General features: G+C 42.5%; 1 protein-coding gene across 10 annotated transcripts in view; it reads left to right on the forward strand.

The window, feature by feature from the left end:
* Window positions 1-27,312, forward strand: part of SNCAIP (synuclein alpha interacting protein) — a 147,728-nt gene that overhangs the window by 84,805 nt on the left and 35,611 nt on the right. For 9 of the 10 annotated variants that reach the window (XM_053910652.1, XM_053910641.1, XM_053910656.2 and 6 more), the window contains one exon: window positions 9,804-9,876. In XM_053910652.1, the coding sequence (XP_053766627.1) occupies window positions 9,804-9,876 (73 nt within the window). Of the gene's footprint in view, window positions 1-7,077; window positions 7,219-9,803; window positions 9,877-27,312 lie in introns of all 10 variants that reach the window. The other variant, XM_053910678.2, reaches the window with a different exon arrangement.

Genomic DNA, 27,312 nt, shown 5'->3' on the forward strand with positions numbered 1-27,312 from the left:
TGGCAACCTCTGTGACATCGTAGATTATTTTATTATAATTCATCCCGATGCAGGTTCAGTGCCTTGAGTGTGCCAGAGTCATATTGTTCTACGTAATGGTTTCATGAGAGAGCAGTAGAAGTAACCTCTTAAACACGGAAATGATGACTTTCCAGCCTTTTTAGGTGAACCAGAAGCAATAAATGTTACAGCTGTTTGGGGCACCATGGAGACTATTCCGATGCTGACATTGAAACAATGAAGATGTGTTCAATTTGCTAACTTACTGGCATAAAGAGAAATGTAGTATCCCATAAACATGCCTTTATTTTTAGGATTCCATAAACCTCCATCTCAGGTAGCCCTTCAGCCTCTTTCCTGGTTAAGTGGCAGGAGCAGGGAGGGGAATGAGCAATGCATTTGAAAAAGATGTTTACCAGAAAGATGCCCAAGTTTAAAACTGCTCTTCTTCCTCTCCAGCCATAGCCCGAGGCTTCCTGTTTCATGATTTTTCCTCTAGTCATGAGCCTGAATCTTGTTTTAATTAAAACTCAAGCTATATAACAGTACAAAAAAAAAAACAAAACTGGAACTTTTTTGCTGTTACCCTAATGAGACAAAACATAGAAGGCACTTAAATATTTTGAAGTTTCCCAGACTCGAAAATAATGCTCACCTTTGCAAAACGCAGGGTTTAAACTATACATTCTTGCAATCCTGCCATGGGAAAGGGCAGAACGCTGTGCAGTAACTGCAGCTGTGCAAGGGAGGGATGACGACGCACAGAAACACAGAGGGTCAAAGTGGGGCCTGTCTGTCACTGCACATGGGCCGAGAGGTCGCTTTACTCCAACGGAGCCAGAGCCCTCTGTCTGAAAAGTGAAAAGTGCTCTGGAATACTATTTTACCTGCTGGTCCATGGTAGCCCTGGCACATTTCATTAAGAGGGGCAGATTTGCTGGTCTCAAAAATGGTCTGCGCAGGACTGAATAAAGCAGAGTGTGAACCATGGATGCATTGAAGAGCCCCACTCATAGCCATCAGAGGTTGCCTGTGCCACACACCGCAGGAACTCTTTGACTTGGTTATTAAGCCTCACAGCAACTCCACAAGGCACACCCCTTTTTAATCCTCTGTTTGCAAATGAAGAACATGAGGCCTAGAGATGTCCTTTGACTTTCAGGAGGTTACAGATAAGTAAGGGGCAGGGGCAGGATTTAAGTACAGGACACTGACCACGTTGCTCTTCCCCTTCTGAGTAACTTAGTTGCGTAGAGTGGACTGGTCATGTCACCCATTATGACCCCCAAATAGGCGCTGACGCAACTCACATAGGTTTTGGAACTGATGTAGTTGGTATAAATGACAAATAGATAAAATAAAGCAGGTTAAAGGGAATTTAGGCAAAGCTCTTAATTTCACTAGACCTCAACTTTCCCATCTATAAAGTGATAATAATCATATCTACCCAATGCTCTGGTTTTGTGGAGAAAATTTGAAGTTTTATATATATGTATGTATATAAACACCTTCATATTTATACGCACACATGTGCACATACATGTACACATACCTACATGTAAGTGCACACATGCTTATGGGCACACAAACAAATACAGCAAAGAAAAACACTGTTACCTGGCATGGGTATTTTTGTTACTTTTCTATGTCAGTGTGACTACAACTTTGATGAAAGTTGACATTTTTTGGTAATTGCACAACCTATTTTTTGTGCAAGTCAAACGAGATCAAGATAAATGTGTCCTTCCACTGTACTTCCCCTTTGACCCAAGCCCTTGAAACCGAAAGCAATAGCACAGAGATACGTGGATTTGTTTTCCTGAGGTTCCTGAACCTCTGTCTGGTAGAAAAATAAATTCCATGGCAAGCACAGAACGCAATGAGTTGTCACATTTTTCCATCCTACAGACCAGGCTTCAGTTGCACTAAAACACCTGCCCACCCCTGTTTTGTGTGCGCCGCGTTTTACTCTACTCAATCCATCGATACCCCCCAAATTTCATTGCATTTTGATGAAGAGCCGTTTCACAGCAGTGGGAGACATTGAGAAAGGGCACGAATTGCTTATCAAGTGGACTCGGGCAAAGAGTTGGGTAGGAGAAGAATACAGCTTTTACCCTGATTTTAGGTGCAATAGAGAGTACAGAGATATTAAAGGTACAATGAGCCGGGCTTGCTCCACCTTTCTAGCAAGGGATCTACCTGAGTAAGATCCTGTTATACTTCCTTCTATGTTTCCTTTCACAGGGCACCTGGCAGCCTCTGTCCCTTTTTGCCTTGTCTATCAGCACTGCTCTCTGTGGCAGCCATCCTGCTCTTACCTGTATTAAAACTTTTCTTAATGCTTCTCAGTATGTCTAGTTCCATTAACTGTTCTCATGCTCTTTTTTGTGATGTCCTGTATTCAAGTCTGAGTCACCTCTCATTACTCCTTTCTCCAGCCCCCATTATCAAAAGCCTCACACCTTGTTCTAATTTCGTATGTCCTATGTCTTACCTGGCCTTTTTAACTCCTACTAGGAAAGGAATTAGGAGTAATCTAATCCAGACAAGATGAATTGTTAGTTGATGTCCTATACCTAGTGTTAGAGCCCAGGGCTGGAACCCAGGTCCCCAACTCTAAATCTTGGACCAGAATTCTAGCCCTTCCTAAGAAAGTAGAGAGCAACTGAATGGATAGAATGTTTTCCAAGAGGAATGGGCAACTGTCAGATTTTTATATTTGCTCTTCTTTTGCCAGATACCCCTAAAAGTTCTTATCTTGCCTAATAGTCATAGCACTTATTAGATTGACAATGAGGGTTATTTACATAAATATCTACCTCATATGCATAACTAGATTTTGTGCTGATCTACTCAGCAAATATTTATTAAACGTTTCCAATGTACTCAGTATGGTTCTAGGCTTGGGGTGAATGACACAGACTTGGCCTGTGTTCTCACAGAGTTTACAATATCCTGTGATTACACAGAAGCGGATTATGAAATGTCAGGTTAACTTCGCGGTAGGTCACATTTAATTACAATATTGAACTCCATCCTTGACAGGCAGTCTTTATGTTTTTATGGTGATTGATTATTGGCTCACAATTAAAACTAGGCCATTACTGAAGCTGACTAAGTATTACGTCTAGCCATCTGCCCTACTGAAAGACACATTTCTTTTGTAATTTGTATTTTTTGCATTGTTACCACTACTTTGGCTTCATTTTTAAATGCTCGTTTTCGATACTTTCAATTTAACTAATAATAATAATAGTTAAATTTTCTCAAACAGTCACTAGGCATCACATACTGCTCACCATGTATCACATCATTAGCTCATAATCTTCATAGCCACGTTCCGTTGTAGATACCATTACTCCCTGCTTTACAGGTGAAAACTGGTATACACAGGTGAAGTGACTGCGATTAATAAGTCAGGAAGTGATGACGCAGGATATAGTATGTGCAGTCTAGCTATAGAGTCCATTAGGTAACCACTGCATGGAAAATGACTTCTGGGCCCTTTGGTCACCTCTGGCCATCCCTGTTGACCTAGGCCTCCCCCATTCATGAGCACTCCTCACAGTAGAGGGGGGTCATCTAATACTGTGATCTCACTACCTTAGCCAGTGTGGAGCTGCCTCTTCTGCCTGACTACACATGTTCACCGTGCAGTAGAGGGGCTCCTTGCACACTCTTTCTATGGTATTTCCCAAATACCAATCACACGCAATGTCTTAATATAAAAGAACCTATTTTACTAATTTTGAAAGAAAACTTCTTGGACAATAGGATAAAAATGGAATAAGAGCAAAAATCAAATGTATTTAACAATAGGATTATTTGTAATAATTTTATTTAAAGGAGCCTGAGTGGTAGAAAGAAACGTATTTGAAGCAGACTAGGATAAATGTATGAAAATGTAGATCACCAGTGTCTGCCCTACGGGAAGGTCGTTGTTGAAATTGTGGGATGGTGTGGTCACCCAGGAAACAAGGAACGCGGAAAGAGAAGAACATTTCAAGGAAGTAACTGTGCAGAAGCAAGTCTCCCATGGTGGGGGAGGAAGAGTCTTCTACAAAAGAGACTGGAAAGAAGTTTTCAGAGATATAGGAGGAAAATTAAGGTAGCTAGAAAGGGGTGAGAAACTTAAAGAATTCAAAGAAGGAAGTGGCCAATAGTGGGAAACAGGTCATTCTAAAGAAAAAGGTTGAAGAGTATCCACAGGATTGTGTAGTTAAGCCTCACTGGCAGCCATAATAAGAGCAGAGTCTGTGAGGGACAGAAGACGTGGTGGCAGAGTGAATACAGAGGTGAGGAAGTAGAGACAAAAACCAAGACAATTCTTTTGAAAAAGATGGCGGTGAACACAAGAGCAGGAAAGTTCATGGTCAGTTGGAGAGACAGCATGTCCTGAGGCCGTGGGGGTGCCTGTTTATGTTTATGGGGTCAGAGCAGAGAGCTGACAAGAGAGAGTGGCCGGAGGGAAGGAGATCTGAGCACAGCAGAGCCCGAAGTGAGGGGTGGGCTTGAGGACCATGTCCTCAGAGCAGGGCCAGCACAGCCCCATCTGCGGTGGCGGGCGTGAAGTTAGGACTCTTCCTGAATTGGAAGGACAAGCCATTGGAGAGGGAGGTCAGCATTTTAGAAAAATATTACGCTTCTGAAAATCTCATTTCAGCAGTGTATCTGTGCTTTCACTACCAGCTTTGCTTGTACACATTTTTGCCATTTTATTGGGTGCCTGTTGAGATGTCTGCTTGAAGTCTGGAAAGCTGTGTGAGAATTCATGAACTTCAGGATGGTTGTTTGGATGACTGGCTTAATTATTTCTTTAGGAAACTAACTGGGACCTGAGTTGTTTAAAAGTCTCTACGTTAAAAAGGTGCTTGGGATTTTAGTTCTTTCATTCTCTGTGGCTCATTATCGTTTGAGTAATGTCTGTTTGTTCACCCAACTGGCTCCAGCTTTCAGGAGTACGGGCCAAAGCTTTTCAGGACTGAACAATATCTAGGGTGGTCAGAGATCCCCATAGTCCAATGTGAAAGTCACATGTTGTTAGTGTGAATCCCATGTATGTTCAAATTATTTTGCATGGCAGAGTGACAAAATTGACCAGTGTAGTCTGGGATGGGTAGTGTTTCTCTTGCACCATATCAAGCTGATGTAGTTTGCACAGCTAAGCTTCAGTGTCTGCCCTTGGCCGTGGATTCTTTTGGATGAAGAAAGACCAAGGGGAAACCAAATAACATGCTTGGACAGACTGAGCTCTTCTTCTTTCCTTTCCAGTCCCAGCTCAGGCCCCCTCTTTCTGACTCATTAATTCTCATGTGTTGATCTACTGAGCTTAAAAACATGAGTGAAATGAAGATCAGAAGGAAAGGCTGTGGGAAATGCATGGAAAACAGGTTAGAGAGAAGAGATAAAAACATCTAACATCACTTTACAGCTTGCAGATTGACCTTACTTACATTATGCTACGTGAGTATCTGTTTTATAGGTAAGAAAACTGAGCCCCAGAGATATGAAATGACTTATTTCTTAAGAACCACGGAGTTAATAAATGTCAGAACTGAGACGTGCATCCAGATCTTCTCTGTCCAATCCACTGTTCTTTACATAAAAGGCTAAGGCATCAACTAGTATTGATACTATTAATATGTTACAAGTGTTTGTTTCCTTTAAATACAACATGATTATATTGCTAGACTTAATAATTATGGGTTTTTCTAAGATTAGTGCTATGTAAATATTAAGTACCATCATTACTATTTTTATTACCACTAAAATCATGGGATACATAGGGAAATTCATTTTATTCAGTTCAATAACCTAATATCTTAGCTAAATAATATATTGCCCCTACCCCCAGGAAGCAGAGAAAGCAGTTACCTGAACATATACATGAAACATCCTGGGATGGGTTCTGTAACGGACACATGCCTAAGATAAGGAAATCATACACAGCAGTGGTTCTTGAAACTCAGCACACATCTGAATCACCTAGATGCTTGCAAACACACAGGTGGCCCTCAGAGTTTCTGAGATGGGGCCAAAGAATGTGACCTTCTAACACATTTCTCGATGGTGTTGATGCCACTGGCCAGGAGACCAGTTTGAAAGCTGATCTACTTCCACATGGGCGAGTCAGAGAAGATATTATAGAGTGATACCCAGGTAAAGCTTAATGAATTAAAAAGAGTTTGCCTAAGGAAATGGGTGGAATGACATTCCATGTAGAAGGAGTAGCATGCATAAAGTTATAGACAGAACAGTAGGTAGGGGACCCACAAAAAATCTGGGGTTACCACAATCCAAAGAGACGTGGACAGTGATGAGAGATGAGGCTGACTGAACTCATGGAGGGTTGCATGTCTCAGGCACACGGTTTTTGCCCTATAAGGCGGTGCAGAGCCAGTGGAGGATTTGAAAGAGAGAGACACCTTAGTCAATTTGCATTTCAGAAAGCTAACTAGTTCTAACATAAATATGGAAGCACAGAGGAAATTCCCACTTACTACCTACATATGAAAGAACTCTTTTGAACATTTCTCACAATGCCCAGAGTTTAATTGTATGTGTGTACGTCTTGGTATTTCAAATAGTTAATACATCACTGTGTGCCATGCATATATATAAATCAAAGATATTATTCTTTCCCCCAGACCCTTGTGGGAACCAACACTAACACAGAGGAAACAACAGAGCATAAGGCAAAACAGTATTTTACCAAGGGCAGAAAAGAGTAAGATCAGGAAGGGTGGACAGCTTCAGCCCTTCATGGAGACAGCAGACACACGCTGGCCTTGCAGAACAGTTCCATTTGCCTGGCCAGAGGAAGGCACAACAGGCAAGGAGGACCCTGGACTAAAGGAAGAGAAGGGGAACTAAACTTTGAATGCACAGGTGCGACCTTGGCAGAGCTTTTCTTGAGGCATGATGGAGAAATGGAAAATAAGTTTGTATCAAAAGGGCTGTTTCTATAGGGTAACCTCCAGAAGGTTTTTTTAAGAAATAATAAAACAACACAGAGGTAGGATTATAATGCTGCTTAACTATCTGCAAGCCTCTGCTCTTCTCTTATCACCCAAGGATAATAGGAATCAAGGGTACAGAATGGAAAGGCTTGGGTTGCGGGCAAGAGACAGGGAAGATACATTGGGCTTTGGTTCCAACAGGGCCAAAATGACAGTAGTTGCTGCTCTGGGAGCTGGGCATTGTCTTGAGAATGAGGTGGGTTTGCAGTCTGACAACTTCATGTAAAAGGCCGTGTGTCCTGTGCCCTGGGATGAAGGCCTTGGATGCCTCCCCCTTTCCACCCCTGGATAGTAGCGGAGCACGTTCCTGCAAGAGCAGCCTCCTGGGTCATTTGCTTCTTCCCAAATTTGCAGATAGAAAAATGGTTCTGCATGGTGGTTTTGTGAATTGTGTTTGCTCTTCATCTCTTCATGTTACAACTTAACCATCTTTGCAGAGTCTCTTAAGTCCTTAACTGAAACAAACCTAAAATTGATTTTTCTTGTTTATAAAGAATGGTGGATTTGTTCACAGTGTAAATTGAAAGTCATTGCTGAATTTGACATTCCACGTACCCTTAACAATTACCCAAAACTTGGATTTTTCTGGCCAACACCATCCTTTTCTTAGATTGCTGTACTTTTTATTTCTATTACCAGGAGCAGCACATGACTTTTTCTTCCAGATCATTTTTCCCAAAGAGTTAAGATGCGCGCCTTCCCAAACGTGACCTCCTGTATGAGCATGGGTAGAGCGGCAAAGCCGCCAGGTGTAACGTAGAGGCAGTGGAGGGGCATCAGCCAGGCTTGTCTCTGCCTATGGCTCAGTCCCCACACCAACCAGGCAGCTGTGCTGTTCAGTTTTAAACCTCATCGAATTAAAAGTTACTGCACACTGTGGACCTTTGAGGTCACACAGGAAGAGTTGAAGGTAGAGCTAATAGATCAGAGATTCTGTCACACTTGACTTTAAGTGGAAATGGCAGTCAGGATGCATGTGGCTGGAAATACAGATAGCGGCACACCAGCTCAATCAAATATATCTCTGTAAGCCCAATGAACAACCTTATTGAATTTATCATTAACGATATTTAAACATAATCAGTCTTAAATTTCTGCTTTCTAAAGTTGTGTTTTGGAAGGAAAAAAAAAGGAGTAAAACTGACTTTGCCAAAGGGTGCTTTCATGGAGCACATAGAAGCCAAAACAAAAGGCCCAGTTTTAATTGAATTATAGACTGTGTAATTATTTAACCTGTACCAGCTGGTCTCAAGAAGCTACCAGATTCCTTAGAGACCTTGTACTTGGCTAGAAACATAAGGTACGTTATTAGTAACAAAAAAAAATGCCTTCTGTACCTGTGTTACCTCCAACCCCCCAAAGAACATCATGTAGAAGGGAAAAAATCCTGCAAGTTCATTGTTGATTTAAGAAGCAGTCCTCCCTCTCTGAGTATATGAGTGCATTTGCTAAAGCACCTGTGGTCTCTGAGGAATGACCGACATAAACAAGATGTTCTGATTCACACAGCTAAGAGTAATTTCTCTAATTGGTCATTTGAGATTTTGTTTCTCCCTTGGAAGTCCTGGATATTTAATTTGTTTGTGATATGAAATTGGCAAACGGACAATAGCTAGAACTGCCCCTCCCTCTGCTGTGCTGTCCCGACACCCGGTGGAAATCACTGGGGTGGCGGGCGTCTCTATGTAGACTCTGTGCTTTATCCATCACCATCAAGCGAACTGAGTACCGTTTTATTGACAAATGTGTCCTAATTACACATTCCTCACTTGTAATGCCAGAATAATTCTAATGAGTTTCCCGTTTTTCTTTCAGATCATTTTTCTTTTAGATTAAATGTTTTTTCTCAATCCCCCAAATTTTGCAACATTGAAGTAATTCATAATATGTTTTCATTTACATAAAAACTTGTTTCCTAAAGGTACAGAACAAAATATATTGAGGAAGCTATATTTTAGGAATTAAAATATGATTGAAGATAGCCCTTGAGTAAAGAAAGAGTGCATCCTTTTATTTATTTATTTTAAACACCCTTCTCTAAAGAAAGATTGATTGGCACCAAGCATAGTTGTCATAAATCATTGCTATTGATTTTATATTTGTTTTAGCTCTTCTGATTTTATGCCCCCTTATGTCATAGTTTGTTATCCTGATAGCCAGCCTATGAGTTGATGCTGGGACTCAAGCTGCAAGGTGGTTTCTTTCAGTTCAGTCTAATCTGTGTGTGACACAGATGAGCTTTCTAACACAGACCCGTGCTCCCTCCCGTTTTATAACATTACCTTGGTATAACCTGTGAAAAGTGGCAACATTAGGGATATTTGGCATTGGCACAGATATGGCTCCTGATTACCCTGGGTGCTGCAGGAAGCTGCACCCCTGGCTTTTCACACCGAGATTCGCTCTCAGGCTTCAGAGTGCAAATATAATGGCCATCTTCCGGAAATCAGCAAGGTCAGAGTGTTCTTCCATCTTCCACTGGTAGCAGAAGTGGTGGGAGATAGAATATCTCCCAGATACACTATACCTTGTTTTCTAAAGAAGGGCCATCCAGCCCTCTTTTTAATCTGCATCTGCTTAGATGCATGTAGGTAGAGGCTGGGATGCTCCCAGATCACCAAGCAGCCCATTTAGGGCAAAATTAACTAGACTTTCTGGATATACATGTTGCACTCAAGTATAACTTCTTGTGTTTTGATTTTTCTGGCCAATTTGAGTGACTGTTATGGTCTCATTCTAAGTTGTTATTTTATACTCTTTCTTCTCTGGCTTCCCATTCAGTACTCAGTCACATCACTCAAGACCATCCCAGAACTGTGCCGAAGATGTGATTCGCAAAACGAAGACAGATCAGGTAGGTTCCACTTCTCACGTCCCCTCCTCACCCTGGCTTCTAGAGTGTGGAGGCTGTTTCCCCTCACATTGTTCGCCCCTGCTTTCTGTTTTCTTTTTCTTTTATGGCTCCTCCACTCACCCCCACCCTCAACAAACAGATGTTAGGTCATCCTCCAAAGGCTAACAGGACAGGGAGGCCCTAATGAGGACACAGCTGTATACAAATAAATGTAGGCGATCATCTCCACAGCCCAAACCACAGTATACGCAGCAATTTACTGAAAACCCGAGAAACCATTGGTGACAAAACATAATGATGCAGGCGCCAAAGGAAAAATGTTGGATGCATTTGCTACCCATATGGCAAGGCCAGCCAGGGGATGGTGCTTGGCCAAAGTCTGAAACCCTATCAGGGATGTGACATGATAGACTCTGCAATGAGGCATTCTGTAACAGTTAAGATTAAAGCAAAGCTTTGGAGTTTAATAGTGTAAACTAAACAGAGAATTATGGCATATAGATGAAAACCAGCTGGTTGACCTTTTCTCCTTGCATACCCCACCACCCCTGACAAAAAACAAAAAAGTATACTCAGGCTTGTTTTGTCCTCTGTTAATCAAATTAAACCTCCCTCCTTTTCTCTTTGTGATGGGCAAAAATAAAAATAAAAAAGGATATTGATGGAATGATACCATGGCATCAAACTACGAAATGATGTTTATTATTTTTTCAAGTAATTACTCTAAGGCATCACCATTAACCTTGTCTTCTCTTGTAATAACTAGAGTCCTGAGAACCATGGGTGATGGAAGGCTTAAAATGTAAGTGGTGATCCCTTTCAAACCCAGAATTATCTTGCAGAAGGTGGGCCCCTCGTAGTACAGGCTTCCCCCACTAGGGGAGCCCATCTGTATCAGTACACCAGCTGGTATTGTACAAGGCAACGTTCAACTTCAGTAAGTTATTTTTGAAGACTCAACACATTTGCCCATTTCATGATGGGTGATTTTCGAGCGACCTGCTTATACCACGCTGAGTGTTCAACAGTTTTTGACCAAAAACGGCATGACCCTCATGCCCCACGCTCCCTGTTCACACGATCTCACCCCAAGAGATGTTTTTCATTTCCCTGGATGAAAAAACTCCTCAAATGGAAATGTGTTGTCTTTGTGGAAGAGGTGAAGCAAAATATGGCAGAAGCACTAAATGGCATCAAAATCAATGAGTTTAAAAACTGTTTTGAGCAGTAGAAAAAAGTCTCGATAGTTGTATTACATCAAGTGGAGAGTGCTTTGAAGGTGACCAAAGTTTGAACATGTGAGAATAAATCCACAATTTTTATAAATCCGGGGTCTTGGGGGTTACCCCTTATAATCCTAGAATTATGTGTATCATGTTTTAAAATAAACAGATGGTTCTTACCTATGCAGCTACTAGAATTCTAGGCCTTTCTCACTCAAAGGACTTGTACAAAGCTAACTTACTTTTCTCCTGGACTGTTTGCTTTTTTTTTGACATTTTGCTTAGACGGGACAGGGAAAATTATTAGTCTTTCTAGGTTTATTTATCTCCGTTTTTTCTTTTGGTGGGGGGAGGTGTGTGTGAGTGAAAGTAATGCTTCAATGTTTGAATCAGAAACACCATAGAAGATCATTTTAAGTTCAAATAAAGGTTTTCATTTACCTTCAAGTTTAAAAAAATAGTTTTTATTTCAAACATACTCAAGCTTCTTTCAGGCGTAACAGAGGCTTTGGCCATATGGCCTGTCGGGACGTGTCTCCTTAAAAGGCATCGCTGGGTTCCAAGCTGAGCCTCTCTGACTGCAGCGGACAAGCCGCCAGCCTCAGAGTCAGAAGACCTGGGTTCAGGTTAGCATTCAACTGGTAATCGGCTGTATGACCCTGAACCTTTGACTAATTTACTTAGGAAATAAAAAGCCAACTTGTTCTATAATGCTACCAGACTATATTGTTAGGATAAAAGTTAGCTAATATATCTGAAGGTACTTTGTCAATGCAATATTTTCTTTTTTCATTAATTGGAGTGGAGAGTAAGGGAGTAAAAATAATAGCAGACACTTCAGTATTGCTTAATGTGCAAGCTAGGTTTGGCTGTAAGCACTTTACTGACATTAGCTCAATTGACCATAAAATCCCTGTGAGCTAAGCACTAAGATGTATTATATAGATGGGCAAACTGAGAGAACAGCGAAGTTAAATACCTTGCCCAGAGTCACACAGCAATTAAGTTACAGAGCTGGGATTCAAACCCCAGGAAGTCTGCTGCTAGAGTCTGTGTGTTCTCTCATCCATTGTGTATACTACCTCTCAAATAGCTGGACTTAGTGGGACTTAGTGGCATTAATTTAATTTTAGGATATTATCTTTTTAAAACTTTAAAAATCAGGATTTTCCCTCATCAGTTAAGTGGTGACTTTTTTTCTCCTTTAAATACCTATTATTGCTTAGCAAGTTAAGTGACTTTACTGAAGCTTTCAAAAATAATTTTCCCTGGGATTTGTTAATTCCATTCTCCCCGGGTGTGACTTCTAGCCACTTCTGCAATAGCTGGTGCTAGACATTTCTTTTCTGGTTAGGAATGAGGCCAGTTTCCAATTCAGAAGCTTTAAAACTTTACCCAGAGCAAAGAGCCCGTGCTCAAGATAATCAGCAACAGTCAGGTCGGGTAGGAAATGGATAAATGAGGAAAAAACTCTTAATGTAATCTCAGGTACGGTCCAACCTGATAGACCATTTGAGGCTGGTAAACCACTTTCTGATAGAGTGAGAATGTTCCTAGAAAAAGAAGCATGTGAAGATATCCATCTCCCCATAGCACTGTGCAGAATTATCTGTCGGGCCCTTTGAAAGAAATCTCAACATAGTGCAGTTTGCACAGCCAGTTTCAGAAGGAACTGAGGCATTCTCGGTGAGTTCGGTGGGCATCCAAACATAGAAATACCGCCCCCTACACCCTCCAGACTTGCTTGTTGCAAACACCTAGGAGGCCTCTGCTCCAGGAGTGCCTGAAAATTTCCATAGGGGGGGAATGTGGGAGGGAGGGGGGTGGGCAGGATGGAGTGGAGTGGGGGGGAAATGGGACAACTGTAATAGCATAATCAATAAATATATTTTTTAAAAAAAAAGAAAATTTCCATCTTCACCGCGATTTTTCCAACTGACGGCAGCAGAAAGCGCACTCGCTTCTGAGGAGGGTCCACATCTTTCTTTTGGATGGGGCACCTCTGGGGACACCTTTCCCCCAATCTTCTGTCACTTGGAATATATTCTACCAGATTAAGAAGGCTTTTCTCTTTCCTTTCTGAACTTTGTTAAGCACTTTCTTCTTTGTGTAGGTTGTCAAATGTTAATGTGCATCTCTGTATTAACAAGTTTTGGCCAGATGTTCTTGGGTCCATTTATTATTTTTTCATTCAACAAATATTTGTTGAGTGTTCTCTGTCCTAGGCACTGGGAACACAGTAACAGCAAGACACAGACATGGCCCCCATCCTCACGGTACTTACATTCTAGGAGATAACAGACAAGAGGCAAGCAAATAAGTAACTGAACCAGATTGTTCCAGAGAGTTATAAGAGGTGTCTGAAGCCATGTGATAGAGTAACCTGTAGGAGTTGGGGAGGGGCAGGGGTTTGAATGGTCAGGCGGTGTTTGAAGGACCCAGCCACGTGAACTCTAGTGAAGAGTGCTGCAGGCAGCGGGACTTGCAGGTGCAAAGTCCCTGAGCCAGGAATGAGCTGAGCGTGTGTGAGGAAGAAAAGCAAAGTAATGTAGCTGCAGCGTGCTGATCAAGTGAGGGCAAGGTCAGGGTCAGGGTCAGGCTCTGTAGGGCCCCGTCCATCATGTATGCAGGGTTCAGATTCATGCCCAGTCCCATGAAGAGTACCGCCAGCAGGAATCCAATCTTTCTGAAATCCTATTACCTGGAAAGAAGCCTCATCCTATAGGGATCATAACTCTCAACAGAAGGGGGAAGCCTAAAAATCATCTAGTCTGAGAGAGAGAGCAAGTGAGATTGCAAGTAATAAAGCACATGGGTGACATGTTGACCATTGATGAATGCAGATAAAAGGTATGCAGTGTTCTCTGTACTATTTTTATTTTTTCAACTCTTCCATAAATTTATTTACGAATACAAAGTTTTTTAAAAGGCAAAAACAATTCATGTAGTGTGAAGGTCATCAGGACTTTGAAGGTGATTATTCTTTCTCCCTGTGGTACCCAGCCTGTGCTTCATCACCTCACTGACACAGGGCTCACAGCCTCGTGAGGCTGCCCATCCACAAAAGTTGACTTTTTTTATTACAGCTAAGAATTTATTGGAGTGACATTGGTTAATGAAGTTATATACAGGATTCCATTGTACATCTCTATAATACGTCATCTGTATATATCCTCGTGTGTTCACCACCCGAAGGTAAAGGGAGTCAAACACATGGGGATGGAAGGTCAATACTGCATTCAAAAGTCAGTGTCTCTCAAAGTTTCATCCCTTCACCCGTCCTTTCCCTGTGGAATGCTAGACAAGGACAGTCCCTCCTGGGCTGAGGTGCTGCTCAGTGTGTGGGGGTCGCAGTCATCCTCAGCCTTGTCTTCTCCAGGTTAAAATTTCCCTCCGCAGCTTTAAGTGTACCCTGCTCCTTCCTGCGCTCTCGCAGATGATTGCAGCTTATCAGCACCCCTCTTAAAAGTTGGGCACGCAGGGAGTGGGGTGGGGACAGTGGGAAGAGGGGATTGCAGGAACTATTATAAAGGACACATGGACAAAATCGGGGGGGGATGGTGGAGGTGGGGGAGGGAGGTGGGTTCAGCTGGGGTGGGGTGGAGGGAAGGGGAGAAAAGGCATACAACTGTAATTGAATAACAATAAAAAAAAAATGCAGACAAATGTCAAAACCATATAATGGGGTCCAAATATAGCCAAGCAAGAAATACAACACAGGGTGCCAATGTAAAAAAAAAAAAAAAAAAAAAAAAAAAAAGTCGGGCACCCAGACCTGAACCTGCGGTTTCTCCATGTATGGTCGATCAGAGCCTGTCAGCCCCACAGAGCAGCCCGCAGGATGCACCGCCCACCTTTCCTGCCTTCCTAGGTGGGAGGGCTACAAAGACAGCACTCCCACCAGTCCTCTCTGCCTGTCTGTCAGGGGCTCTGAGAGGAGCAGGAGAGTCAACTGAGACATGTTAGGGGCCCTTGGAAACCCCTCTGTGAGACATGTACCCCAGGACTCACTCCACTGCATCCCTGGATCCTGGGCCAGGTCCATGGTGGGATTTGACAAAGGCAGATGGCAGAGCGCTGTCAGAGGCCTGGGCAGTGTCTGCACCCCTCGCTTACTCACCGATGCCCATGCGTCTGCCCTGGAAGTGCCCTTCCTCTAGCCAAAGGCTTTGATGCCTATGGTAATCTATCCTTGGACAGGAATATTTTAAATTGTTCTGCATTGACTATACTACACTGTGACTGGGTTACACATTTGGTGAGAAATGAAGCTTTGGAAAGAACTGTGAAGGTAGCAGAGATACCACAAGACAGCAGGAGGGAGGGGAAGAACTAGGAGTGAGAAGATCGAGAACAAGTTTTGCCTGTCCTTGGAGCTAGCTGCTCAGGTGTTGTTGAGGGTTCCCAGTTATTTCTTAGGGGTGGAGCATACCAGGCATTTTGCCAGGTCCTCTGTAAATAGCTTATCTATCCTCAAAATAATTCTGTGAGGGAGGACCATTATGATGCCCATTTTATTGATGTGGAAACTGAGGCTGGCAGAGGGTAACTAATTTGGCTATAGTTCTGGAGCTAACAAGTGCATTTGAAACCTCGCATGCTGACTCCAGAGCCACTGTGAGGTTGAGCCAATTAAGTAACTTTAGTGCAAGGAACCTTCTGTCGTTAGTAGTGTGGGGCAAGAATCAACAGCATGGAAGTTGCCTGGGGAAAAAATTTACACCTCTAAAAGAAAGTGATTTGTGAAATGTTTGCACGTATTCTCTGCTTAATTTCTGCCACTCACATAGGAAAAGAAGACAACGCGAGACAGCGTGTTAACTGTGCTGTACAGTTTTCCCAAATGAGCACTAAAACACATTATGTTGACATATGGTATTCAAATCAAACATGTTAAATTACAATGACTTTGCGTTTTTAAAAATTAAGTAGACATTCAGATGCACATTTGTTTCAAGTCGTGGTGCTTTAAATGTCTTGTGATTCTTCAAAATATGTATCTGCTGAGCTCATTGTATCATTTTCTTATGAAAGAAGGAAGATAAATATTAATACAGCTTTGCATCTGAGAACTTAGATGCAGAGGTTACAAAATTCGGTTATGTAACAGTAATAAATGGCCTTGGGGTGTGTTTGAGAAAAGATTCTGAAAGAATATATCTACGTTATACATCATCACCAGATGACGATGAGTAAGTACAATACTTTTTAAACTTGGTATCTGGTAAAAGTCACTTTGGATGCATATTTAAAAGCATTGCAAATTTGCTGTATTTTTACTCCTTGGGTGTGTAAATTTTGTGACAAACTCTGAACTTTTGAACATGTGGGGTTTCCTAAGGTTTCCAAGGATTTGACCAGCATCAAAACAAAAAAAACAAGTTGGCATGACATTTACCCTTTCAAAGCTGCTGTAACATAGCCGACGATGCTGATGCTGAGTGTGTAAACCCCTGCTCTCCATTTTATTAAGGTTTAATAGCTAAAAGCATGAAAAGGAAGGTTGGCATGCCAGTTTAAATTGAAAATCCTGCTGATTGATTCATTTGACATGAAAAAAAAGTGTATAATATAAAACAGACTCCAGAGAATAAGAAAATATATCTTCTAAGATCCAATCAAGAAAACAAGCACTTCAACCTAATACAGTAAAGAATCTAACATTTATGACAAAACTCTGTTGATTTAACTATAGTAAAAATTTACATTACATTAAGACATCTAGATGAGAATGTTAGTCAAATAAAACAATTATTTTTATTTTTCTTAAAAAAATTATAATTATACAAGGGATATGATTCATTATAAGAAATGGAAAGTAAAAACTATAATTAACCCTACCACCAAAACGAAATTAGTGTATTTCTTTCTAGTATTTTTTTTCTGGAGGCATATTTTTTGGATAATTGCTATTGTAATATAAGGACAATTTTGTCTATTGCTTTTTCTGTTATTAGAGAATGTGCATGGCCATCATTTTGAATGAACCACCGAACTTATATCTCTCTGGCCAAAGGGAGAGACCATCTCTGCCTTTTAATCGTTAACACTCTGTTTATGTTTCTAAAAGAAAGAGTAGACGACATTACGGGGAACGGTGGGAGCAGGGGTTGATTGAAAAGTTAAAATCAAACTGTGGTAATGTCAAAAATAATGAAAGGGACTGGATGTAGCAGAGCTTAAATACGTTGTGTCTTTGGCCCTTTCTGCCTTGTCTTGAACATTTCTCCTCTTTATTTGACCACAAGTATAAGCACCACTGCTTTCTGATTTTTTAAAAGACTGACAACATTGTGAAGCTAAGAAAGTCAGGGATGAGACAGTATTAGAGAGAGAAAATTTTAGGGAAAGGACCCACAAGCTCATCTTCCATGTTTTGGTTTATTTTTATTGGACTCAGAAACATGCCCCACCCTTAAACCAGAGAAATCTCTTGGTAGAAATGAGTTCAAGGAAATCTGCAGTAAGGAAGGATGAGACATGGGAAGTACAGAGACAAGCATTTAGGTTGGGAGGGAAGGAACTGAAGCACAGGGACAAGAAACCTTGTGGAGGCCTTGCAGTGGCTTCCTTCTCAGAAGTCTCAGTCCTGTCCTGAGGGAGAAGTGGTTTCCTGGCCCATCCGCCCAGTTCAAGGCCAAAGTGCGAGTGCATGGCACTGGGGTGCGGGAAGGGGGTTGTTACTAGGTTGGGAGCCTGATGGCATCTCTGACAGCACCTCACTTGGTGAAAGCATATCTTCTTTCTGCTGTTTCCCAATATTAAATGGGCTCTGCCTTTCCATTCTGAACGGCCCTTGTTTGGTCCACATATCTCTTTTGCCGTGACTTTTCCCATTAAAAAAAATAAAAGTCATCAAAGAAACTAAAGTCCTAGAAACAGAATCCTAGAATCTCCTAGTTGAAGGATCATCAGAGAAAGTCAAGGGCCTTGACTTTCACCAAAGTGCAGACCCTGCCGTGGCAGTTGGTCACTCACTTGGGTGTCGCATCTCACAGTGCGGTCCAGGACCAGCTCCAGCACCAGCAGCATCACCTGGAAGCCTGTTAGCAATGCAGGCTGCCAAGCCTTGCCCCAGACTCCAGAATCAGAATCTGCATTTTACCAGGCTCTCCAGGTGACTCGTTTATGCATATTCAACTTCGAGAAGCACCAACTTAGGCCACCTTTCTGCTCATGAGTTGTCCATGGTAAGGCATGGTGATCTTTTCCAAAATGCAAATCTGATCATGTCACTCGATGCTCGAAAGCAGGCGATGGTTTCCCAAGATGGTTCTCAAGATGTACAGTGGGAAACACTCTTACGTGTCCTTCAAGGCCCTGACCGATCTTCTCCTGGGTCAGCAGTCCTCACATGCCACCCTCCCTTTGCTTTCTGCCTGCCGGTCACATCAAGGAACCTCCTTCAGTCCTCCAGATGTGCTGTGTTCTTTCACTTGGGGATGTCCTTCTGTTTTCCTTTCACCTCCAGGTTCACCTCCTCAGGGCCTCTTTCCTATACTCCCCACACCACCACCATCCAATGGAAACATAATGTAAGCCATGTACATAATTTAAGATTTTTCTAGTAGCCATGTTAGAAAATATAAAAGTGAGATTAATTTAATAATATCTTTTATTTAAACCAGTAAGTCAAAACTGTTATCATTTTGACATGTACCAATAGCCACAGATGTCTAATGGCTTCTATTTTGAACAATGCAAGGCCTAGATTACATCAATACCCACCCCCACCTTGTATCATTTCCTAGCTCTCTGTACTTTTCCTATTTAAACATCTGTGTTTCAAAACCCATTAATAATGTGATATTGGTTTAATATCAGTTTTCTCTGATAGACAAATAAAATCTCTTTGGGGTAATTTTGTTCATGTTATCTCCAGTGCCTGGCACTGATGCCAAATACAGGGGTGGGCAAAAGTAGGTTTACAGCTGTGAAACACAGACTTTCGTCTTGTATTTGTATTTGTATTAACGATTGTATTATGTCTCTTTCCACACGAACAACTGTAAGCCTACTTTTGTCCACCCCATGTGCGTGGAGGATGGGCAAACGGGCGTGTGAAGAGGTGAAAGGTGGCCTTGCTTCTTTGGGTTTTGTGTTGCAGTTGAGGAACGGGACACGCCTCTTCGTTTGGCTTGACACCCTGGTCCCTCAGTTGTCTGCCCTGTAGCTACACAGCCAGTGTCTCTCTCTCTCTCTGGGGTCATTATCCTCATCATACAAGCCCCCTATCTTAAAAAACCAGCAAACAGTACCCCTTCTAGTGGTCCCCACGCAGATTCTCTGCTGCTGCCTCTCCCCGACCCCGTGATTTACAGCCATCCTGCTTTGACAAAGTAAGGGGACCTCCATCCCTAGCCTTCTACCTCCCATGCGCCGTGGGCACCTACAGTATGAGCTGCACCTTTCTAGGAGCGGCCACAACGTCCACGATGCTAAGTCCATTGATACTGATATTCTCATCTTTCTTGGCCTCTTCCCATTATTTCGGGCTTGGCTCTGCCTTTCTGGAAACATTCTCCTCTCTTGGTTTTGTGATTCTACCCGTCTCCTCATTTTCCTCCTAATCCTCTGACATCTTCTTAGTCTCTTTTACAGTTCCTTCTCTACTCGACCTATAAATATCGAAGTGGCACTTAAGTCTTCAACAGGGCTCTGTGTCCTCTCTTTCTTTGGGTGGAGAGCTCAGTTACTCTCGCAGCTTCAGATGCCACCCTCACGCCGCTGCTGCTCGCCTCAGCAGGCGGCCTCCTACACTGTGGCTCACTCAGTATCTCCACAACGGGCCCTGTGGAATTCTGAGGAGGAAGTCTTGAATCTCCCTCCTCAGCTTGTTCCTCCTCATACTCCGCCTTGGTAAAGGCACTCAATTTGCTGAAATACCCACTCACTGGCCGAAGCTGGAATTCTCCCTCCCTCTCCTTCCAACTCAGCATCAATCTATGTACCAGGTCCTGAGTCGTCTGTGTTCAGAGTAACTCCCCATCTGTTTACTTCCCTTCATCCCACCAGCTACTCCAGGCCAGCTTTATGTGTCATCTGCGTTAGTGGCCATGAACTAGTCTCACTTCTTTGTTCACCACCAGCCCTCGCCCACCCTCTTTCCCACAGAGTAGGCAGAAGGATGTATTTTATAAGGTAAAGCAGATCATGTCACTTCTCTGTCAAATTCCCCCAGGGATACCACATTTCAGTTAAAATATAAACCAAACTCTGTTGTGGCCAATAAAACCCCAAAATGAGCCGGCGCCGGACCACCTCCCCCGACTTCACCTTCGATCACATTCAGCCTGGCGCACTCTGCTCCAGATTTAAGAACTTTGGAACTGGCCAGGTTCTCTCTTGCTTTAGCCATTTGAAAATGGCTGAATTTCACCCAGCTCTCCACAGAATTATCTTTCCTCTTGTGTTTTTTCCCAGATCTGTTTGGTTCTGCCATTAGGACAGGGAATATGTCTATTTTACTTGCCTTTGCACTTCTAGAAACACAAGCACTGAAGGCATTCACCAAATGCTTGTTAAATGAATAAACCCTATAAAAGCGTTTTAATATTATGCCAATTACTTGAACGTATCTGAACAAGCTTCATTATATTATTGTATCTCTAGCTTACCTCAGACATTGCCACCTTTAACCAGTTGAAGGAATTAGCAGCTTAAAGAACAAATGCTCAGTGTTAAGATGACTCAATTTAGGCTGATGCACTAACGAAACAAAGCTGGGAAATCCTTCCACTCCATCGGTTCTAAGAAAAATTGTTATTAAAAACCACTTTCCTAACTTTGCTCCCACACAGAAGCTCGATAGTGAGTGGCGGCCAAAATCTAGGCAGAGAACACAGTTTGGGATTTAGGTAAAAATGAATCCAAAGTGAGTAAAGCCAGGTTTTGTCACTGATTTCTGAATTCTAATTGCCTACATGTGACCCCAATAGAGAAAATGTGAATTGCATGTTTAGGAAATAATTTTCACGTTCATGAAAGCGGCCCTGCAGTGTTATGGAAACAAGCTGGAGTCAGGGAAGCTCAGTCCTGGTTGAGAAGTCAGCGTGCTGTGTAATTTTCCACATAACACTTAAGATTCCCTGAGTTCTCATTTCTTTTCAAGTGAGAATACATGAGAACTGCTCGTCCATTCTCCGTTTTTTGTAAAAACCTCTAAGAAAATCGTACACTTGTGTGCAGAAGCATAGATAGCTTTACAGAAATATATTCTACTAGCAATTCTAAAGTGTTAAATGGAGGAAATTTTAGAATTCCAATTAAGAAAGACCATTTTGAGGAAGTCTTAAAGTGCATGTAAGTCTTTTTTCCCCTGGTTACACCAGTGCCTGAGAGGTGCACACTGAACTGCGCCAGGAGGCGGAAGCAGAGCGGCTCCACCGGGCATGTATCCCGGGACGAGCCCCTGTCTGCACTTGGCTTTGCTCAGCTGCACCCGCCCTGTCCTCTCTGCAGCCTTGGAACGGAGACCCCCTGACCCAGGCTGGAGCTCACCTGGGCCTGCCAAGAGGAAGAGTAGGCTGCAGGCCAGTGCTGGCTCTTCCTCCCATTTTTCCTCCCCCGGAACTGTTAAGGTGCAGCCCATTCAAAATAGACTTACCACTTTGTTTATTATAGAAAATAGAATTCATTTAACTTTCAGGAAAAAAAGTAGAACACTTTTGTACCCTAAAGAACTGCCCCCTTACTCTCCTTGATGTCTAAAGCTGTATTTCTAATGTGGATACATAATTTCTATATTTAGAAGTAAAAGAACCAGGCCTTCTGGGAGCCATCAGTGGAGACGGGGAGCAGAGGGTGGAGGGTAGGGATTTTCTAATTCTCTCCCTGTCCCACCTGCCGCCAACACACACGCACCTCTCCATTGGCCTCTTGCTCTGTCTTACAAAGGAGCAGTGCCTTGGTGTTGCCTTTGACATTAGAGCAACACTGTAAAACATCGCCACCTTCAGTTAAAACTGGTAAGTGTGTTTCTGCACTTCCCAGAAAACACACTGAGCAAGTTCTCCAGTTTCCGTGCTTCTCTGCTCGATGTCTCTTGATGTGTATCTCTCTCTTCAATTCAGCCCAAGAGGGAAAAAGGGAAGGAAGGAAGGAAGGAAGGGAGGGAGGGAAGGAGACAGGGAAGGAAGGAACCTGGAGTGAATATAAGAGTTAATGCACGTCAGAGGTTTTGCTAATGTCAAAGTGAAGGTCAGCATACTTTTCAGATGACAGAATAACTCTGAAGCCATGTACTTTCTCAGACCCACCAATTGTTATTCTACGTGAACTGTACTTTTGAAGTCCAATGGTTTAAAGTTGTCAAAATATTGAGTCTGATTTTATGATAGAACATGCCTTTTTGGTGGAGAAGTATCATTTCTGTCCAGGGCGGTAGGGGTTCGGAGTATGTGTACGAATATTCACCCACCAAAGGAGTGGGGGCAGGTGGGGTGCAAAGTTAGTGAGCAGTCTCGACAGCAGAACTGGGAATAATGAGACATGGGTCTGACACTTGCAGCAGCTGCTTGATATCGGCAGCCACTTAACATCAGGAAATTTAGAAACAAATCGTGAATCTTTTCCAACAGTATTTTAACATCTTACTGTGAATAAATCATTGACTGATGTTTTTTGTAAGTACAGTACTAAAGTTCTCAGAACTTCCCCGCAGCCCCGCAGTACTCTCAGTAAAGGGTCTGTGGCATCAGTGAAAGGCTCGACGAGCAACCAACCCAGTGGGAACGTCCCAGAAACATGCGTCCCTCACACACATTTGTTATTCCCAGCAACTGTGGCCTGAGCACAGTTCTCCGAATCCAGAAGGAACTGAACCCTTTCATGGGTCAGGTTACAGTCCAGGACGACACAGAACAGCATCCAGCAGGCCGTCCTCCCTCAGACTCCATCCCTCTTCCAGCGTCAGGAGGTGGTGTAGTCCCCAGTCCCCACATCTTCCCGAGCCTGCGGCGTTTGCAACAAGCGGGCCCACTGGAGATGTGGGGTTATAGTGGGTTAAGAAAACTCACAACTCTAGTGTTGGCGCCCCTCATCTTTCATCATGCCCCTCCCTTGGGTGTGAAAATGGAAGAAATGGGATGCTGGAGAACTTAAAAGGTATGGTCTTGAAGGTCCCTAGGTTTCCAATAGCTAGAGTTATGGAGTGTATTCTTAGGTACATTTAAGGCAATTACAGTTAAAGCTGATCATTTTGTTTTGTGGGATATAGAATCCATTTAATTTTTTAAAGATTTTTATTTATTTACTTTTAGAGGGGAAGGGACGGAGGAAGAGAGGGAGAGAAACACTAATGTGTGGTTGCCTCTAGTGTGCCCCCTACTGGGGACCTGGCCTGCAACCCAGGCGTGTGCCCTGACTGGGAATGGAACCTGCAACCCTTTGGTTCGCAGGCCAGCACTCGATCCACTGAACCAGCCACACCAGCCGGGGTGAGTTCACTTAATTTTTAACAATAAACAGTAGGGATACATTATTTTGTCCCAAAGGCATATCCCTTTTCTTTACCTTCTTGATGTCTAAAGTTCATATTTAGAAGTAAAGTAAATAGGCCTTTTGGGAGCCAGCATTGACGTTAAATCTAGAAAATTAGATCCACCGTTGCGACAGCAAACTGTACATTATCTTCCTAAGAAAATACTAATTTATCAGTCCCAAGAGCCAAAGAATTGTTCTGTGTCAGCAATCGGCTTAGCCTCATAATTATAAATTTGTAAGGATCTGTTGAAAGACATGGGTCCAGAAGAATTACAGTGTTTCATAGTGAATCACTCAGACTAAAGAACCCTGTTATTTGCAGACATTCCATACCGTCACGGAAATTTAGAGGTGGGTCAGGTCTTGGCAATCATGTAGTCTAACCCCTTTACTTTACAGATGAAGAAATCAGGACTTAAAACTTGTAGGAAATACATGAAAATGTTTAAATGTGCAGCACATCTTCTAAATGTCTGAACATCTTCAATAGCTTACTAACACTGTCTTTGAAATAGTCAACACAGTTAGCATGCCCCAAAGGTGGCAAGAGTGCCTCATCGTGACCAGACTCCTATTTATTTCCTATACTTGGCATCCTTAGCCTAGCATAATCCTTGTTTTCTCCTCCTTCCTTCCTTCCTCCTTCCCTTCCCCACCTCCTCCATTTATCCATTAAAAGATTTTGTTACTGAGTCCCAGTATCTGTGAGATGCTGTTCTAGACAGAGGGCTGGTTATAAACTCAAGGAGGTTTACAAGTAATCTTTTCCCTTGAGGAACTATCAAGAGGGAAGGTGAGACAAGTGCAGGAGTGAACAGTTGCAGCAGAACTTCAGAAATGCCCAAATCTGTATGGCCGAGTATGATCAGGGCCTTGAGAAACGCAGAGCAACAGTGCCCTGGGAGAGTCAGGGGAAGCACCCCAGCGAGGTGATGCCAGAGGGGAGTCTCATCAGGGGAGCCTGCCCCTCAGGCAGAGGAGGCAGCAAGGCGATTCCAGGAGAGGGCGACTGCCCCAAAGGCAGGAGCAACGAAGAAAGGACATGTTTTACCAGAAGGGGTGAGTCTGGTTGTGGACGAGTCGGGGGAAGTTAGTGATGTGGGGATGATGGGTGCTGAGACGGGAAGGTAAATTAGAAAATAAATAAAGGAACCGCTGCATACCATGCTAAAGAATTCAGATGTCACCCTGAAAGCCTGAGCTTCCCAAAGCTCAGTGACTCAAGTGTTTCTTCACAACGAGTGTTACGCCCAGTGTCTGCTGCTGCTGTCTTTGCTTGGCTTGTGCACCACTCATGCTATTATTTATTTAACATATTTTTCTAAAGTAACTTACTTTTAAATGCTTGTTTTTAAAACAAACTTTATGTCAGTGTTGTAAATAGAAAACCATCACTTGCAATAATTTTAAGGTCTTCATTAAAATGAATGATGAAAATAAAATATTTCTGTTAACACTTCACCTATAAAAATTTCTGAACCTGTGACCTGTGGTCTCATTGTTCCAAAGGGAGATTTTAAATTTTGAAGAGGAGTTAAATTCATTGTAACATCAGATCGAGACTGCTAAAATTACTTAGGAGAAAGAGAGTTGAAAGGAGTAAAACTTCCTCACTCTCTCAGTCAGGGGTATTCAGCTGTGTGCCTGCCCCCTTCGCTACTGCATGGAGGAAACACTGTGTTCCGCAGGACAGGTCCACCTGAGGTTTTTGAGCTAAGAAGTAACAGAGTCAGACTTACCTGAAGAGGGATGACTCAGAACTGGAAAGGAAGACCAGAAAAGTAGGTAGAACCTTGCCCAGGCTGGTTCCACCAGAGACTTTCAGTGCAGTCCCAGTGTAGAAGGATGAAGAAAAGGGATTCGGGAAGGAGTTCGGAGCAGAACACAGCAGGACTTGGTTCCTGGGGGGTGGGGGGCAGGGGTCAAGGGAAGAGAAGGGTGAGCCATGTCCTCGAGAAGGATAGCTTGGGAGACTGTGTAGCAGCCAGGTGATCCAGGCCAGGTTTACCAGGAATAGGAATTTGGTTAGAAAGACAGAGTAGAGTGTGTGGGTGTTGGATGAGGAGGGGAAGGAGACAAAGCAGAAAAAGATGGAGAGGAACAAGACTCCTAAATCAGAACATGCTACCTGCCACAAATACTTGGAGTTCCTAAGCTCACAGTAAATGCTTGTGGAATAAATGGCCAAGTGTGGATGGTCAGCAGGCAGTTGGAAGTGTCTCACTGGTGACCGGAGATACTCGGAAGAGATGACTGTGGCCTTTCAGTCGGCCTCAAATACATGTCCAGGTACCTACTGAGCACTTTAGCAAATGTGTGATGTAATCCACCGTCAGATTTAAGGTACATGAGACATGTTCACTTTTGTAAGATGTTAAAAATGAGTCCATTCAACCAACCTCCTTCCGAACTTACTTATGTAAGGCAGTTTTCGGGGAGCTTTGAGGGATGGAGAGAGAAATTAGACACAGACCCTGTTCTCACAGAGCTTGTAAAGATCTAATAAGACTGCAGATAAGTTTTTCAGGGGTGTAAAATTTGTTAACATGGAGTATTTATTCGTGATCTTCAGAAAACAAATTTAGCCTCAAAATCTTCCTAGTTGCCACAGTTAGTCTGAACTCTGTTTACACGCAGTGTACGAAACTTATTATGGTGTTGGGGGGGAACAACAGTGTAAGTGAAATTTCTCATAGAATTGGAAGTGCAAATCTTGCCAGTTATTAACAGCCCTTTTTCTTGTGTTGTGCTTAAAATAGCCACTTGCCCAGCTTAGGAGAAACAAACGAATTGAGTTTTATCTTTTGCACATATATAAAACTGCCCTTCTCAGATAAGTATATTAGATAGTAATATATTAGAGTATTCTCATGAAAACCTGTTCAATAGTCCATTTCTCACAGCCAGGATGTTTTTCCCTCAGTGGTCGAGACGTAGACTAGAAAGCATAGATTTCACTTGCAGTCTAAAAGAGAGTCATACATTTGAGTGAGGGAAGGACAACAAGCCTAATGTTGATACCCATTCTTCAGTTCTGAGACCCTTCTGTGGAAGAAGTGTTTTTATAAGACTCAGACAGAATTCATTTCCATACAGCGTTCCCGATGGCTCCTGTCAGAGCAGAACAGCTGGGAAACATATGGTATCCATTTCCCTGTATCACTTGGAAAAAATTTCACATGTAAATAAAGCCAACATAAAAGAGTAGCCCTTTGAACCCACGACCTTGTACATACAATACATAGATATAGTGGTACAATGCCCTCGTTGTATTCGCCCACGAAGTTCTGTGCCTTTAAGAATTCTTTATTATATTTTGAGATGCACATTTTCAAGACGTTCCAAAGAAATGGAGGTAATTTTCAAAAATATTAGTAAACAACATATCCAACAATAAGTATGCATCTCAGAAATGTAAAGAAATATATATCTCACTATATTTACAGCTTTTCGGAAAATTGATGGATATAATTAAAGGGATATTTATACATAATAAACTCTCTGTGCATTATCTCTGTTTTTCAGTAAGTAAGTTAACCATGTGTTCTTGAAAGGAAGAGAGAAAGGCTTGGCAGAAATTTCTGGCAATGTTAGTTTTTTCATAGGTTTACATTTTTAGGGAGAAAAGGACACATAAATGATAGAAAACCTTTTAAATTTATAATGGACCAAATGGAATTAGTCTTTGCCTTTTGCATATTTACATTTCATACATAACTCTAGAAAATCT

The sequence above is a fragment of the Desmodus rotundus genome, chromosome 1 (assembly GCF_022682495.2).
Source record: "Desmodus rotundus isolate HL8 chromosome 1, HLdesRot8A.1, whole genome shotgun sequence".
Classification (NCBI taxonomy): Eukaryota; Metazoa; Chordata; class Mammalia; order Chiroptera; family Phyllostomidae; genus Desmodus; species Desmodus rotundus.